We start from the raw sequence: 18,672 nt of genomic DNA on the forward strand, positions 1-18,672 counted from the left end.
ATCCAAATTTCGTTGTGAAGGGTGACCCTATTATCTTTGATGGTTGATTTCCTCTCCTCAAACTCTCCCTCACAGCTTGCTTTTAAGCAAAAGTTAGTATTTTCGTTGCCTGATTATTCATTTCAATCTTATAATGAAATATAAAATATATTATGTTATATATTTAAAATATTTATGTTATACATACATTAATTGTATTATTTTTTCAGCTCCTTTTTGCTAATTATGATTATGTATAAATACGTATGAGACAAGTAATATATGAAACATCAATAAAGTAACATCATACAACATTTAATACCAAATATAACTTCGCTTCATCAATAACGAATGGATCATGTTTGTTTGATCTGATCTTCCTACTCCTCGACCTAAGATATCTTACACTTCTTCTAACTATTTTCGACACTACATTTAAATAAGATTTTACAAAATTAACTATCATTTAAATATGTAAACCATAATGCATTTTAATTAAACACAGTTTTTGTTACATATGTAAATCATAATGTAAGTTAAATAAACACATAATATGTTTTCATTACCCCATAAAATGTATCACAATGCAATAATTTTGGTTACTTTAAAACTTAATAAACCCTATAATGTATCACATTCAAAACTACATTTTCGTTTGTTTGTCTATTTAATCGAATACCTAAAATATACCTAACCTCAAAATATAGAAGCAAGTTATGTCAAAATTTCTTAAGACATTGTAACTCACGTGGGCTTCTCCGAGTATAATAGAAGGAGTAGACCGCAATTTTCATGGATGGAAAATATTAAACGTTTTCCACTTCTTTCTAAAATTGTAATCCACAAAATTTTTCATTTATATTTTTGTTTTAAATCAATTAAATAATAAAAATGGTTATTAAAGTAATTTTGACCATACATTTGTGTAATATATAGGCTCATTTAGGACATATGTGAAATTTATTAAAAATTTAAGTCTTTCATGTAATATCATATTGCAATTTAGGTCTTTTAACGTTTACGATGTACGAGACAAAAAAAATTGAAAATTTAATGAAATGTAACTACTTGAATAATGTTAGATATGGACATTATCATTAGAGAAATTAAATCAATTTGTTTTAGAAAACATAGGACAACTTGGTAAATAAAAAATATGCACAATGTGTATTGGAATTAGAATATGAATTCGATAAAAAAAAAATATTAATAATAAAATATGAATTTGATAAAAAAAAAAATAATAAAATAACTTTCACAAGACTAGCAAATAACTTTTCCCCCAAGAATGCTATTATCAGACTACTCACATAACACTTCCTACCCACACATATTATCGTAACCTTCTATAACCAAACCCTTCCTACCAAGGGCCACTAAGAATCAAGAAATCCTACCTCCAAAGTAATCAAGTGGATTATGTCAAAATTTTGTTTAGATGAACATCAAGGTGATTTTTTTGTTTAATTTTCATAGTATTGTCATTTAAATCATAGATTTGGAAGGAAACTTCATTACGATTACAAAAATAGGTAAAGAACAACAGAAATAACAAAAGGGATCCACTTTTCATATAAAAACAAATAACAAAAATTGAGACTGATTGAATCAAACCCGTGAAAGAACAATGTGAAAGAATCTCCCTAGATGTACTACTACTACTATATGTGATCGCTACTAATAAATACCATTTGATCCTCTAAAATTCTTGTTTTTTTCATCAACAATCGGTATTGAATCTGTATCCAAATATGAGAAAATTAAATGAGATTGAGCGACTCAAAATCATTGGATTACATTCTTCCTCCTTCTCCCCATTTAGAGCTAAAAAGAAAATCAACAAATTCATTCATCATCATAATCAAAATCGTTTCTCCAAATTTGAATCAAGAAAAAACAAACCTCTAACACCTGAAATGATTCCCTCAGAACCTAAGCTTGGTGAAAAACCACCTGTTCTTCCCAGTCTTAAACCTGTTCTCCAATCTCTTTTTGATCTCCTTTGACGCCGATACCTTCGACACTCTCGACTGTAAGCAATCCACATTAACCACATCCTTGAGATCAACGTCGAGCGTGTACCTCGTCGGCATAATGTGCTGGTAATTCTCAAGCTTGATGAATGCTTTCACTCTCGATTTTTTTTCTGTCTTTTTCTTTGAATCTTTGCGAATCACCTTGCTCGGGTACTTTTTCATCCCTGCTACCAAACAATGGCCGTAGGGCCGGTCGCGGGTTCCTTCATCGAAGTTTCGGACGATCACAGCTTTCCGGCCGGCATATCGGCCTTGAAGAACGATAACAGCTTTGTTGGGCTTGATGAATTTCACCATTTCTTAACTCGATTGGAGCTTTGATTACGAAAAATGCTCCGTTTAGTTCTGTTGAGACGATGAAATCGTAAAACCTAGAACAAGATGGCGGAGCAGCTGACTTGTAATTGGTTTAGTTCGACTGAAACCCTAATAATTGTATTTGGACCTGGGCCTCAAATTGTTAGTGGGCTTGTTCTTATTTGTGTCTAATTGGGCTCGGTCCATCTATATACTATGGGCGTGTCTGTCAAACTTAACATTTGCATGGATAAGGTAGTTGAATTATAGAAATATTGTTATGAGATTTTAGATTAAACGGGTCGCTCAACGATCCGGGAAGTTCAAGAGACGCAATTATGACTCAACCGTTGGTTACATCAACATGTTATATTACATGACCAAGGTCATTGGTTGAACGTATGTTTGACGTCCAAATACGCCTGAATACTTACTATTTTCTTTACTATTGACTACTTCGAAACACTAGACTGACTTGAGGGTTGGAGTGTGTCTAGTTAGACACCACACTCATGCTTACTCTCTTTGGTCTCACAGACATTCCGACGAATCTCCTCTGTAAAATAATTTTACAGTTGATCCATTTTTCGGCATCAACGATTTATAAAATTTTCAAACCCTTTTGCTAGCTATTTGTTCAAAAGAAACCTAAAATCATTCTATCTTGTCGGCCCTTAAACCTTTTCCGCCTCTAGTGGACAAGATTGAAAAAAAGAACCATTAAAACTGTTCGGTTAACAATGTTTTTTTTTTTCTTTCCTATAATTCAAAATAGGAAAATTCGAACTGCAGATCTCTTGGTCCTCAACGTACACTGATATCAGTTGAACTAAGCTTTTATTGGCTTCAGAGTACTAAAACACACGTTATTCATTACAATTATACATGCATCTAGAATTTTAAAAGTTGTATAATTTTATGTGTTGCAAAATATTAAAGTATTTTGTATCGCGTAATACAACTTGAATTATTCTATGTTTAGAGTGCATATTTATTTGATGAAGTTATAAACTACGAGTCAAGGTGGACATCTTTTTGTTTTTTGATATTATAAAATGTAGTGTATGTTAAACACGATATTTTGCAAATGAAATAAAAAAAATTATTTTAAACATTTCATGTGATATTTTTTAACATTAAATATTTGAATAAAAAATATTTTTCAAAAATCAATTAGAACACATATACTACATATTATTATTATTCCAATATATAATCAATAGTTTTTTCTTTAAAAAAATTGTTATATCAAAGAAATTTTAACTTTTATCTCTAATTGAATCCAACATTTTAAATATTAAATCTGAAGAGTTTTAATATCATATGATATCTTAACTTAGAAACAATTAAACAGAAAATTAACATTGATGTATATATAACATTACGTTTAATTAACATTGATATATATATATAACATAATGTTTAATTTTTTTAACATTGGAATGTGTCACTATTTACATACAAAATTAAAAGTTTAAAGACTTATGATAAATTCAAATTTAAAGATCGTATTATTTCATCCTTAAAGTTTAGGGATAACATAGACACAAATTTCAAATTTAAAGGATAATCTTAACATTTAACCCTAACATAGATTTCTAGGTCGGTACATGCCTTAGCCTCCATATTCTTCTTTAAAAAATATACTATAAATATTTTCTCGACAATATTATTAGTGTTGGTAAAAAAAAAATTGGGCATATATTCTTTATAGCATGAGTTGTGTGATTATGAACGATTTTTTTCAAAGTATTTTATTGAATAATTTTTCATGTCATTGATGATCCATTCTTCTCTAAGTGAAAGAATAGAAAGATAAAAAGGTCATGATCTCAAGTATGTTCTGAACCACCAAACATTCTATCTCTACGAGAAACAATAGTATTAATTATCATTGAACTATGTCCACTCGGTAAAAGTTAATCTTTTTTAAAATAAAAAATAGTAATACGAAAAAAATGAATTTTATACCTTCTATTGTCGATTTTGGTTGTGTGGAATTATATATAAGATAATTCGTTTGAGCACTACTTGGTTTAAACTAACCACTAAACAAATTCTAACCTCAAATATACTATATGTGTTATAATTATGTTCATCAAATCTTTTTCTTAATTTCTTAATATGCCGAATTCAACCAACGAGGAATATCTTTAAGCCAAATCTCCAAATGATAAAATAGTTAAGCATTGGCTACTAATTTACATGTAACAGTGTCATAGTTACAGCTAACCAAAAGAAAACAGTGAATGGAACGACCACCGCGGTAAAGAACACAAATGAAGTCAACGAACATCTCAATTTTGTTTGCATATCTATTTCTCCAAACACTACAAGAATTTATGAATCTTCCGACGTAGCTTTACACCGTTAAGAGAAAGGACGTTGTCCTATCCCCCGATGCAACAATTGAAAGTCGGGAGATATAGTATCTCCCAACACACAACTAAAACGTCATGATTTATTTGGAAACTCTAGACGTAGTGTTGGGAGGCGTTGGAAGATGGAAGCCAACTCCCCACGAAACTAGTAAAGCGTCGGATAGAGTTGTTTGGGAACTCCCGAAACAAATTAAATCGCATCGGGAGTTATTTCAGAAGTTTGCCTTTAAAATCCCTCTTCTTATTCTTTTTCTTTAAAATCCCGAGTTAAGATTCTCCGAATTATTAATCGATGCTCCTTTCAAACATGTTTCACTCATCCAAGGTTTGCTATCTTTGCTATCTCAGGTACCATGGTTCCACACTTGTAGTAGCTAGTCTTACTGGGTTTTAAGATAATAAAAGACATCTTGTCAAGAAATTCTTCAAATACTTCAAAAGGTTTTAATAAATTGCTTGTCCAACATCTATTAACTCAAGAAATTTTATTGTATTATTCTAGCTTTGCATCAACAATTTGATATTTCGGTTCCATTTGTCCTTCGCACAGATTGTCCTCATTTATGGCTCTATCATCTTCTTGGTTGTCACCAAACTACTTTATTTTAACTGTGTGCACCTCAACTCTTTGTATGGGACATCAAAGTTGAGAACATTTCCTTTATATTGCCCAATCTGTCTATAATATGCCAAGTGAAACCGAGGAAGAATTTTCGATGAGATTAGCAAACAATTTGGAGAATCTTATCCTAAAAGGACCTGAGACTGTAATGTAACCAAAACTTGACTTGAATGTTTGAATATTTAACACATGTAAACAATCTATAGTATTTCAAACCTTTGTTTATTTGTTGGAGGCTTCAAGCTAGAGAGTAAGGAGACGAAAAACACAGAGAAGAAGTAAAAGTTTGAAAATGGTGAAGTTCCTCAAGCCTAACAAAATCTCATTGTCCTTCAAGGTTGTTATGCCGGTCGGAAGGCGGTCATCATTCGCTCCTTCGACGACGGGACTCGAGATTGCACTTATGGCCACTGCTTGGTTGCTTAAATCAAGAAGTACCCAACCAAGGTCATCTGCAAGGACTTCGAAAAGAAGACCACTAAGAATTCTCGGCTCAAGACCTTGATTAAGCTCGTCAATTATAGGCATCCTATGCCCACTAAGTACACTCTTGATGTCGATCTTAAAGACATTGTCACTATCAATTTGTTGCAATTAAAGGACGAGTTAGCTCAGAATTAGCTCAAGTTACCTAGGTCAATAAATTCGAAATAATCAATTTCAAACAGTAAATAGTGTTATAATGTAAAAGTGACTATTTCACTATTCAGTCTTATGCAAATTCTTTTACATAGGATGCCCTTGCATAACTTGTACTAAATACAAAATGGATCACATCTATAGTGTTTCGAGAATGATGCATCCAACCCTATATTCTTATACTATAAACAAGACTATCTATTCAAACTTGATCCACATTTATGTCACTACATAAAATTCAAGTACTTATACTATTGGCAAGAAACCGTAGTTTATTGGATTCCAAGTTTATAACAAGCAAGTCTCTTATTCAATAAAAATTTATTGAACAATACCTGAATAACAACTTTATTTATTAATTAATAGAATAGAACATTCACAAATCATGAGTTGTAGTCCTTTTTCTTGACAATTAAACTATACATTGTAGCAATGATTTATGATTGAATAATTAGGTTAATTATTTTTTCATTTTTCATGAGTTAAATCTTGTTAGAGGTTCAACAATGTGAATACCGAAGGTTGTTATAACTTAACTAAAACTACACTGCACACTACTAATTTGTTATACGCATTCTCTATGTTGATTTCAAAATGGCCACTTCATTTAATGATATAGTGGAATTCTCTAATGTTCAGAAGGTTAGGGTGTAAATGGATGTCACACAATAAAACTGTTGTCACATCAAGATTTAGGTTGGATAGTTCAAGTTGTTGGGTTATTTGAACACTCATAGTTATAATCAACTTAAATTTCAATTTAGTCCGGTCAGATTTGCCACTTTAAATACTCCAAATTTATTACTTAATCGATAGTGTATATATACTTGCACTAAGACCTCGATTATTCATAACCTTTTTCCACTCAAACACTTTGTTTCAATCACGCCTATATCAAGCATTTAAACGATTACCTATCAAGCATTTGAAAGTAAAAGCTTTCTATATTCATAAATATTTTGGTTCATCCTACCAAAAGAGGTATCTTCGTAATAATAAATACATGTTTACGTTAATAATTGCATGGGTAAAAACAAAAAAGAAAAAGATTATGTCTCCCACCAAATCCAACAATTATTTAAATGTATTTGGCGAACATAATTATTGTGTACTGTCAACAAATCAAAACTTTTTATTGCCTCAAACAATTGCTTTCAGATTTTGAGGTGGAAAATGATATGTCCTGCTGATGGTTCAACTTTTTAATAATGAAAAATTATGATGATGGAAAAACATTAAAGTGAGAGGTAGATTATATATTATCAAAAATTCAATTCTTCCATTCCACACCTACTGCCATATAAATCAACTTATAAACCAATCAATGGTTCCTACAAATTTCAAGTCTTCCTTCTACCTTCTTTTTGGTAAAAGAAACCCATGGTGTCATTATGACATCTAACAACATTTTGTCAATAAAAACTACTCCTATTGCTTTAAAAGTACCAAATGGTATTGAGATTAAAAGTTTGATTCTATTCTTACGTTAACCCTACTGCAAATTCTAAGGAGAATCCCTACCCGAATGAACTAGTAAGATAATCTTCCTCTCATCAAGCTTATTGTAAGGAAAAGTTAATAAAAATAGAAAACTTTATCAAACACATCAATCACATTCTTGGGTTACGCCTTATGTTTTGTGCTTTCCATTGTCCTTCCCCACTAATTGATTCATCTTCTTATATTTCTGTTTCAATTTAAAGTTTGTATTTGTTCATTATTTAATCTTAAAACAAATGAAATTTTTCGTAAATATTCAAACGTCAAAGACACTTGTTTTAACTTCTTTAATATAGCTTAATCGCCAAAACACTTAACTTCACAAATATCCTTTAGACAATAAAGAACTTAACGTGGAAGGATAAAACGAATTTTGAACTTTTATTCTTTAACAAAGCATTTAGTACATGAACACAATGATACAATATTTAACTTAATAAAGATAAAAATTAACACTTAAAACGTCTGGCAGCTTCTCGCCTAACAAGCTCAAACTTCCTCTCCTCTTGAACTCAACGCCTAAGTCTTGGAAGATAAATCTTGAACGAATAATAAGTCTAAAAGGCTTAGTGAAGTTTTATGAAATCCTTTTCGCAATACCTTTTCATAAACATCTTTTGGCATAAACAACATCAAATCATTTCATTTCGCACGTCAACATTTCTTTATTCTTAATAAACATATTTATAACATAACAATTTCACATGAACATACATTAGTTAACAGTCATTTCTTTTGTCAAGGATCTTGAATCATTCTCTACTCTAGGTCTCATTACCTTGCGCTTAACTATTGTATCAACAAAATCTGAGAACACAAATCAATCCTTGTTCCTTAGGCCGCTAAGCTTTATACATTCATTTCAATGCATAAGTCAGCTTCTTATCACCATATAACCATATAGTTTGTACACCCCATGATGGTCTTGACTCCTTATGTACACATAAAAGTTAGCATCATCTCAAGAAATAAACTAATGGTTTGAAAACCATTTCTTAGCATTGAAATCATGTTCATCAAATCAAATTTAAACGATATAAATTATGCTTGAGAACATATAAACTTTTCATAGAAACCTCTTGAAATATTTTCTCATTTGAAATCATCTTTCAAAGTAGTAAGCATACCCACAAAACTTTTAAGAAGAAAACCACTCACAGATCGTAGATCAAACCCTTGGTTGATATGCTTGTCCGATTTCTTCTTGTCCAAAACCTTTCTGATCCAACACGCATGTCACAACCTACATTGCCTAGAAACTCATTTTTAGCTAAAACCCTTCTTCCACTTTAGAGCTTAACGACGTAAAATCCAAAACTCAAATGAAAATATTTTCTTCTACAAAGTTGTTGCAAAGTGTCTGAATATTATTACTTTAGAATTTCAGCAAAATATTCCACCAATTGCATCCTATAAGCACCTTAGAGTAAAGATTCTTTAGTTTTTACCCGAGAATAACCTTCCTCTCTTCTTTTAGCTCAAACCCAGCTTTCCCTCTCTCTCAAATTAAACCAACTGTCCTAACGTAGAATGCTCAAAATGAAAACTTTTTTGGAGTAATTTTAATCAAAACGCGCGAGTGGATTGTGAGAAAATCAATACTGAATCCGACCTATTTATAGAGTTCCTTGCTTAAATCCACCTTAAACCTTATTAAGACTACTAAGCTTACTTTATACCTTAAAATGCATGCTAGCAAGGCTTTGGCACTTCACTAAATCCTTAAACTGATTGTCTTAATCATGTCACATAGTTGTCCAAAACGCATAGCTAGCCTCCATAACCATCTCGTCTAATTTCTCGCTTAGACTACATGACCCGACATAGAAAATTTATCTTAAAATCCATAATTCTTTAGATAAAAATTCCTTCTACAAAGTTTTTCTAAAATGAATTAACTTTCTTACCTCAAAATTTCATAGCAGAACGCCAAACGATGCATTATATAGCCTTTTGAGAATGTACCTTGCTCGAATTCACCCGAGAACTAACATTCTCACCTTTTTTTTTTTTTTTATCTAAAACGCTTAATAGCCTTCCTCAATGAATAGACTCAATTTATGAACTTTCACTTCCTCAATGAACTAGACTCTGAGGAACTAGACTCAACTTTCACTTCCTCAATGAACTGACTCAATTTATGAATTTGAACTTTCACTTCCTGAATGAACTAGACTCAATGAACTTTCAAGACCAAGTCCAAATGAAAATATCAAAGTAAGTTGGAACTAGACTCAATGAACTTTCAAGACCAAGTCCAAATGAAAATAACAAAGTAAGTTGGAAGAAACTGGCTTTTCAAGTTAGAACTCATAACCTTTATAAATTTGATATATATTTCTTAACTGTTGCAAGCTTATTTTAATCAACAATTAATGATTAATAATTAAACTAAAAATGATTTGGAGTGTTGCAATTAAAAATGATCAATATTTATGAATTCCCAAAATTTATTGTTATTGAAGTATAGAAGACTAAACTTATGACTTTTTTACCATTGTGAATCAATGATGTAGTTACGAAGTTTCTTCTCCTTATTCATCTTTCAATCTTTACTATCATTTATTAAATGAGAAAAATAGGTAAATGATTGAACTTAATTATTTCTTATAAAAAATGGACTTTGACATTACTATCATTAATAAATTAATTATTAATATTATTTTTCTTGGTAATTTAGCTTGACTGACAAGTAACACAGTGTTTAGATATATTAAATTATAATACATTTAGGTTCCCAAGAAAAAAGAAAAGAAGTTGAAGATTTTCCACAGAAGGCTCCTCTTTTTATTCCTACGAGGACTAGAAATGGTTATGGTTAACTATAACTAAACTTTCAATCCGATCTATCGACGTTGTTGGAAGGGGTGAATTAAAAACCAGAAATTTCAAGGCAAATACTCAAAATCAAACGCTTCATTGATAGTAAGTTCCCATCTTCACACACCCACATACGATCCATCGAAAAAGAAAAAGATAACGACGAAAGAAAAAAACATACAAAGACTCGTTCAGTACTCCCAATTCAACAGCATAAGATAAAACATCAAACAGAAGGTTGCTTAAAATCCATGGATCTTGATCTGATCTTTCTTGACAAGACCAGCCTGAACAAGAAACTGAGAGACGTTCTTGCGTTGATCACCCTGAAGTTGAATTATCTTCCCCAATTCTTTGTCTTGCACAACGTTACCATTACAGCAGAACTCCTTCTTCACGTCTTTGAGAATCTTCTCGTAGCTGAACTCTTTTTTCAGACCTTGAACTGTTGTCAAGCACTTCTTTCCGTTCCTTTGCTGGACGCGAATATGAACATACTCCTTCGTTCCGGGGGCATCCGAATCTTTGGCGTCGGCAAATGGATCAAATGCAGATGGGATCTGGAAATCTAATTCAACCATGAACCTTGTTTGAATGGAAACTTACTCGAACCCGAACAACCGGGAATCTGAAAGCATAGTAACAATAATTATTGTTGGAAACCTAAACCCTTCACTATCCATAGACCTTAAGATACTAGAAATACTAGAATTTAAAAGCAAAAGCAAAGACCCTTGTTGGATATTAGATCCGTTTGTTTAATGTTTAATGTTTAATGTTCAATGTTCCGTGCTTCTAAATACATGATTGTTTTCTCACGAACACTTAAAACTCGTTACCGAACTCAGACGGGATTCAGATCTTCGTAACCAAAAGAAGCAAACAATTAATGATAATCACAATTAAAAAGGAAGAATAAAAGATTTCCGAATTCGGCATCGGCTCTTCATTGAATAAGCCAACACCAGAATTAGCAAATGATCAGAACAAATACCACAAGATCTAAAAGAAAAAAGAAAAGAGAGAGAGAAGAAGAAACAAAAAACAAAGATTTCCATTAAATTCATAAGATCATATCAGAGATTTGATTATAAAAGAAAAGCGTATGAAGGATTAAGCAGAAGGAGGGACATGAAAAGAACCCAGAAAAGAAAAGGGTAAAAACAAGTAATGAAAGAAAGAGAGAGTTACCAGAAGGCGAGGGAGACGGATGAAAGGAGGGAGTAAAGAAAGAAGGAAGGATGGAAGAAGAGGGAAGGCAAACGAGGGGTACTTATAGAGAGGTGTTGGTGGGGGGAAGGCGGTAACAAAGAATTCAATATAAAATTTGGTTGGATTGAGCTGGAATGTTCTGGGAGGATGACGTGGAGGATGTAGATTAGTAATGGATGGTTGAGATTGGAATTGGAAAAGAAAATCATTTTATCTTAGAAAAGGAAGAGGAAAAGGAAAAGAAAAGGAGCGGGGGGGTCGGTGTGAAATAAACCGACGCGTTCATTGAACGCCAACGCAACCCGGATCCGTATTGTTTTATTCCTGACCCGACCCAAATGAAGAAGAATTGTAGACAACAATTGCACTCACCAACTCCCAACTTGAGGTTGGGAATCACTTTTCTCTATGCCCAACTGGTTCCATACCACCAGCCATATGTGGAGTCAAAAATCAATATTTGAGGTTCAATTTTTAGCCATTTATAGAGATTAAAAGCAATAACAATCATAGAAAGTGAATACATATAGTAAACCAAAATTATACACATCATTAATGCTTAGAAAATAAATGCTTAGAAAATAGTGGGAATAAAAAAAAATTAAAAAAAAGTGAGAACAATTATCTAATTGGAAACATGCCATAATTTAAAACAAAATATTTTTTTATGTACGATCTAAAAGATTTAGATATAGATAAACATATAAACAATTTGATTGTTATTTTTACGATTATTTTATTTTTTGTCTAAACCAAGTTAACCCTTTTACATATATTTTTATTTTAAAAATAAATTACTTTATTATTAAAAATAGGAATCTATAAAAGACAGGTTTGTAACAAAGAGTGAGTGATAATAGTCTAGAGATTATTGTAGTCTACGTTTTGGATGCAGATTATTAGAGTTTGTGTTTGGGGTGAAGATTATTATAATTTGAATTTTTCACTACTCCTTTTTGACATACATATGAATTATAATACATTTTTCTTCGATTAGTTTTATCAAATATGGTTAATTAGAATGTTCATTTAGTTTCAATTTTTCACTACCATAAGTGACTAATTGATGCTAGTACAAAAAATTGGATAGAGAAAAGGTCAACAAACAAAAACGCTAATAAATTAACTTAAATGATAACATTTTATTTTTTTTATGAAAAATAATAATTAGTGATAAAAAAATTAAGTCAAGAAATTTAATTCATAATTTGGGATGAGAGTATTAGATTAATGACAATTTATGACTGCTCGGTGACCATTAGATCACCTTTGAAAATCTTAGAAAAAATAAAAAGTTAAAATGAGGCCAAGAATGTTTAAATGTTATTTTAATTAATTAATTAAGTTCACATATTTATTTATACTATTTAGGTTTTCAAGTTTTTTTTGTTTAAACTGCTACACGTTAAATATTTTACTTAAACTATAAGTTTTGGTCATTTAAATTTTAATAATTTTGATTCTAATATGATAATTAACCTTATTTAAGACTTTTAAAAATTGTTATTGTTTGAAAAAAAAATTGAATTGGTTCTAGAAAAAAATCATTTAAATTTAAACAAATTAAAAAATGAAAATTGATTTGGTGGTCAAGTTGGCATTGTCATGTTAATTTCATAAATTATACTACAATCTTTTAATTTGTAATGTTACACAAAATTTCATTTAATTTTTTAATTAAATTAAATATTTAAATATATATACATGAAAAAAAGTTTTTATTTTCCTCGTGACAATAAAATTTATAAAATATATAATAACCGAGGGAAAGAGGGAGTAATAGTGACATAGGAGAAATGGAATAGTAGGGAATAGTGACTAAGGAAAAAGGGGAGGGAAAAATAGTGATTGAAGAGAAATGGAAAAAGAGTAGAATAATATAATCGTAATCCTAAGGATATAATAATCTTTGGGTCAAACATAGACTGAACTAAAATAGTTCACTTCACTCTTTGATAGTACGAGGGTTACATTACTTTCTAGATGATATAGATATAGATAGATTATTTAGTTATTAAAAATAATATTTTTAGATAATAATATTGTTTTAAACCTCTTAGAGATTTTAGGACATAATATCCAACAATTGCATCAAATGATTTTGTAAAAATATCTACTAGCTGAAGAGAAGTTCTTACATGTTCTAGAGTGATAATTTTTTCTTCAATAGTATATATTTTTGCATAATTTTCTTGTGAAATAAAGCTTTCATCCTTTCTTTGCCTTATTTTAAGTCAAAAGGAAGAATGTTAATTCTCCAACTATGCTTAGTTCAAATTCTGGTTGCATGTGATGAATGAAATTTTTTACTATTTCTTTATGAAACCCACCAAAGATTATGTCATCAACACAAAACTGAGCAACTAAGAAGTCTTTATCAGATTTGTTTATAAATAGAGTTTTATATGTTCCTCCTTGAGTGTATCCTTTAAATTATGCTGATTAAATTAGCTGCAAGGCCTTCAACTAATTTAACTTCATGTAGACTTGAGAGATTTGGTTTAAGTATATTGCCTTTTTGAAACAATTTTTCCTCTAGCTCTATTGGTTACATGTCCTGAAGTGCATTCGTTTAAATCAGACGAAAATCCTAAAGCTCATTCTGCCAATAATATTTTCAAGAATTTGATTTAGATTTTGTGTACCAGAATTGAGCATTTTGACAGACTTGGGGATGTTGTCATATTCAACTTTTGTATTTTTCAGTTCTTGTTTTAATGTTGAGATGAGGGTCAATAAACAATGATTGTCTTCCAACAATTCTTATACTCTGTCCTTCTGAAGTTTAAGAATTGATAAGTCTACCTACTGATGAAGTTGATTCTAAGTCATGTTATTTTATTTTGTTGATTCTGGTTCATTATCAATTTTTATACTATTGATAAAAGCTCAATTATTATCATCTTCACTACTGTTGGAATCTGATAGAGTTGTTATAAGACTTTTCTTTTGTCTTCTTAAGAAGTTTGGGCATTCAACTTGATGATGGCCACATTATCCTTCATATTCTTTGCCCTTAAATTATCTGTCTATTTTACTAGCAGTTCTATCATTGTCTCTTCTACTATTGAAAAAGTTATTTTGGAAATGTTTTTTTAAGCATAGCTACGAAATCATTTATATTATCATCAGAAGGTTTATCAAACCCAATAATTCATCTAATTTTAATCACTCAATATCATGGGTCTCTTCAATTGTAGAAACTTTCACATCAAATCTCCTTGGTAGAGATTTGTTAGGATACTAACACTAATTTAGGCCGAAAATAATGTAAAAAATGGCTTAAACAGAGGCGGTACCCTGGTTTACTTTATTTATGTATAGCCAAATGATTACAGAGTCACAAGATGAAAAGAAACAACAAGGAACAACAACGAAAATCAAGGAAAATCAAGGAAAGTCAAGGAAAGAACATACCGGCCTCCTGGATTTAAGAGACTCTGGATTTAAGAAGAGACTCTGGATTTAAGAGACTCTGGATTTAAGAGACTCTTGTGGCTGCTGCAGCCCTACCTTTTAAAAGATAAAATATACCCTAGCTACTCCATACCTAATAATCCTATTTATAGACTCACCTCTTTAATCCTATTTATAGACTCACCTCTTTCTCAGCCCAGTGGGCCCTACCACTCACGATCTTCCTTCCAATCATTCCTTCATAATATTTTCCTGTGCAGTTACTTTTCTACCCTTCCTCCTATAAGTATGGATAATTGGGGGTCTTACAAGATCTTAGAACTTTTCTGACAAGTTTGAATTCATAAATCCTTTCCCCATGAGCAACGGATTAATTAGCAATATCCAATACTCTAACATTAAATTCTGCAATGGGTTACCCTCCATCATTCTCAAATATTCAAATTTTGAGCTTAATAATTGCAAACATGATGCCTTCACTTTTGAAGTTCCTTCATAAGCAACTTCAACAATTTTTCATGCTTCTTTTACAGACATCCACGTGTTTATTAATTTAAACACATTGTAATAAACTTCATTGTAGAAAGCATTGAGAGCACGAGAATTTCCAACAGAAGCTTAATCAGTTCATTCTAACTCTAGTTTAATTGTAATTTTTCTATCAACAGTAACACAGTAGGTGGTTCCCATCTAGTGATGACAGCTTTCCAAGTTTTACTATCAATTGACTTGAGAAAAAGATTGTCATACGAGCCTTTTAATATGCGTAATTTGTGTCATCAAGAACAGGTGGTCGAGTGGTATATCCTCCTCCTTTATTTATATCCATCTAATGAAATTTGCTCTAATACCAATTGAAAGATTAAAAATTATAATTTACCTTTAGCTGTTACTTTAGTTAACTACCATCCAAATAGCTAAACAAACAAAAAGATCAAATAACATAGTAACTTTGATGATCCAGTTTGGTGAAAACTCACCTAATTCTAGAGAGCTTCTATAGCTTAGATAAGATGATTTTATTAAAATTCAAATGAGTATAGCATTTTTACAATCTAGAAGACATTCCCCGTAGATCTAGTACTCTTTTTAGTTTTTTCCTTAAGCTATAAGTAATTAGGCTCTTCATAAATTGTGATTTGAATCTAATGAAAAGAATCAGGCTTCCCTTGGAGAAGTAATTGAACTTATATCAACTTACTAAGTCTTATTTAAATCTCTTATCACGAATACACCTTGTATTATCTTTGAAGATATCAAATAATCTTCATATAAAATATCTAAGAAGGTTATAACTTACCTTCGCAAAGATTCTTCACGAAACAATAGCTGGAAAGCTTCTTGAATGAATGCCTTGAAGAGCAACTATCTTCCCTTTTTATAATAAGGAAGAGCTTCGAAACCGACAAGGAAGAAGACTTTTTAAAGATAATTTTTGGATAAAAGATTCTACCAAGTTGATGAAGGAAAGTATCTTCTAATTAAAAATATTCTTTAGTTAGAGAAAGAAACATCAAATAAAAAGATTAATAATATCACTAAAATTAAGGAAGATATTTTCCTCTTTGTAAAAAATGTAACCGAAAGAAAAGGTATGATAAGTGATTTTTTAATGTGGCTACTATACTTGTAATTGATTTTTCGAAGACTACATCGAAATTGATCATACGACATTGCTTTAGGGGAGCCTAAAGCCAACTCCATTGGGAATGGACATCTCATTAACTTAGTGGCAGCCTATGTTTCACACGCGAAGGGAGTTCACAAGTGAAAAAGAGATATAACATTAAATGAAAGAGAGTCTCACATGCTTAGGGGGAGTCTGAGTCATTCACCATTACTAGCAACATACTTAGAGGGAGCCTAAGTTTAAAAGAGAGGAAGTCTTGCATCTAGAGGGAGTCTAGGTGCTCGTTGTGTAGTTGTTACTGTAATTTCGATACTGTACAAATAAATACAACGTTGTTACTGTTTGACTTTATCATATTAGTGGATTATCTTTTCTGGGCACACTACCACCCAGACGTAGGTGTTATATCACCGATCTAGGTCACCAATTCCTATGTGTTACTGTTGCTTCTATCTCTCTATTAGTCTACTATTGTCTCTACTTCTTATGACGTGTTGTATAACTACTATGTCTACAAAAAGAATCACTTTTCAGTTTTCAATTGGTATCAGAGTGGATCACCTTTAACTCAGGTGCTTCATTTATGGATAGCTTTAAGGAAGGTGGTTTTGCTAAATGTCCCCCCAGCTCTAGATGGAACTGACTATCCATATTGGAAGGCTAAGATGACAACCTTTTTGAAGTCACTCGATAGTAAGTCTTGGAAATCTATTATCATACAATGGACTCGTCCAACTGTCACAAGTGAGGATGGAAAAGTCTCTCCTAAAATTTAGGCTGGGTAGACTACTATCGAAGACAAAGCTTTTTTGGGGAACTATAGAGCCTTGAATGCTATCTTCAACAGAGTTGATCAAAATATATTTTGATTGATTAATACTTGTGTCTCAGCAAAAGCTACTTGGGACATTTTATATGTTGCTCGTGAAGGAACAACCAACGTTAAACAATAAAAAATGCAACTGTTGCCTCAAAGTTTGGGAACCTCGTGATGCAAGAGGATGAAACAATTGCTAAATTTAATGTTTGATTTCTGGCTAATTAATAGAAAATATGTCGAGAGAAAATCATGTTAGAAAAGTGTTGCATTCTCTACCCAAATAGTTCAACATGAAAGTAACGGCGATTGAGGAAGCACAATATAACTTCCATGAAAGTGGATGAATTAATTGGCTCTCTACTAGCGTTTGAATTGTTTTTTCTTTCTTTCTTTTTTTTTATGAAAAGCATGATATAAAGAAAATGACTATTGCCCTTCAATCTGTTTGTGATGATGTGAGTGAGTGTTCTAGAAAACGCTTGCATAATCAATTGCTTTGCTATCTAAGAAAAAATTAATCGTGTGATCGAACACTTTGACAGAAGATCCAGAAACTTGCACTCCAAACTTTGGTGGAGGTACTTATGCAAAACAACTCAAAGTTTCGTAAAGACTGAGAAATCTAGTACTACCAGGTAGTCAGATGAAGAGAAGCCTTTAAAATGCAGAGAATGTGTGGGTTTTGAACCTTTTCAAGCTACTGTCCAACATTCTTGAAGAAACAAAATAAAAAATTATGTGCTTACCTAATCTGATATTAATTCTAATGACAGTAGTGATCCAAACTTAGATGTTAAAGCTCTTGTTAGTAACATCTCTGACACTGTCATATGAGAATCTTGATTTTGAAGCATTTTTTCAGGGAGTTGAAAGCATTGCATCTCAAGAAAATTCCTCAAATCCATCTTACAAGATGTTGTTTGATAAATGACGAGAAAACTTGAAGGTGCTAGATGTTTAGAAAGAACAGATTGAAACTTCATTGTTAGACGATCAAAAATTGATGTCAACTATTGCAAGTTTATTGCAAGTTTAAAACATGAGTTAAATTTTGTTAAAGCTGAAAATGATGAAATGTGCGAGCCAACCAAGATGCTTAATCCCCGAACAGTTACTCTAGACAAAATTCTCTCTAAAGGTAAGGTCTCAAACAACAATTTGGGGCTTGGTTTTGTGATCATTAGGTCAAAGCAATAAAACTCATCAGGTCAAAGGAAATAGAAAATCAAATTGGTTCGTGCTCAACACCCAGAATCTTATGGAATTGTTGAGCCTCTGTAAGACCTCCAATTATTCATACATATCAAAGGAGGGGCAGA

At 31.5% G+C, this 18,672-nt stretch overlaps 2 protein-coding genes across 2 annotated transcripts; both read right to left on the reverse strand.

Moving 5' to 3' along the window:
- Nucleotides 1-1,553: 1,553 nt before the first annotated feature.
- On the reverse strand, nucleotides 1,554-2,571 carry LOC101223176 (60S ribosomal protein L27). The gene has a single exon (XM_011660672.2). The coding sequence runs from the start codon at nucleotides 2,310-2,312 to the stop codon at nucleotides 1,905-1,907; it is 408 nt and encodes a 135-aa protein (XP_011658974.2). The 5' UTR covers nucleotides 2,313-2,571; the 3' UTR covers nucleotides 1,554-1,904.
- Nucleotides 2,572-10,340: 7,769 nt separating this feature from the next.
- On the reverse strand, nucleotides 10,341-11,621 carry LOC101202908 (protein translation factor SUI1 homolog 1). Its single transcript, XM_004139739.3, has 2 exons — nucleotides 11,466-11,621; nucleotides 10,341-10,902 (listed from the first exon to the last, which is right to left on the reverse strand). Exon 2 carries the CDS (start codon nucleotides 10,853-10,855, stop codon nucleotides 10,517-10,519), a length of 339 nt encoding a protein of 112 aa, XP_004139787.1. The 5' UTR covers nucleotides 10,856-10,902; nucleotides 11,466-11,621; the 3' UTR covers nucleotides 10,341-10,516.
- Between the last annotated feature and the right edge of the window lie 7,051 nt (nucleotides 11,622-18,672).

This window comes from Cucumis sativus, chromosome 7 (assembly GCF_000004075.3).
Source record: "Cucumis sativus cultivar 9930 chromosome 7, Cucumber_9930_V3, whole genome shotgun sequence".
NCBI classification, from domain to species: Eukaryota; Viridiplantae; Streptophyta; class Magnoliopsida; order Cucurbitales; family Cucurbitaceae; genus Cucumis; species Cucumis sativus.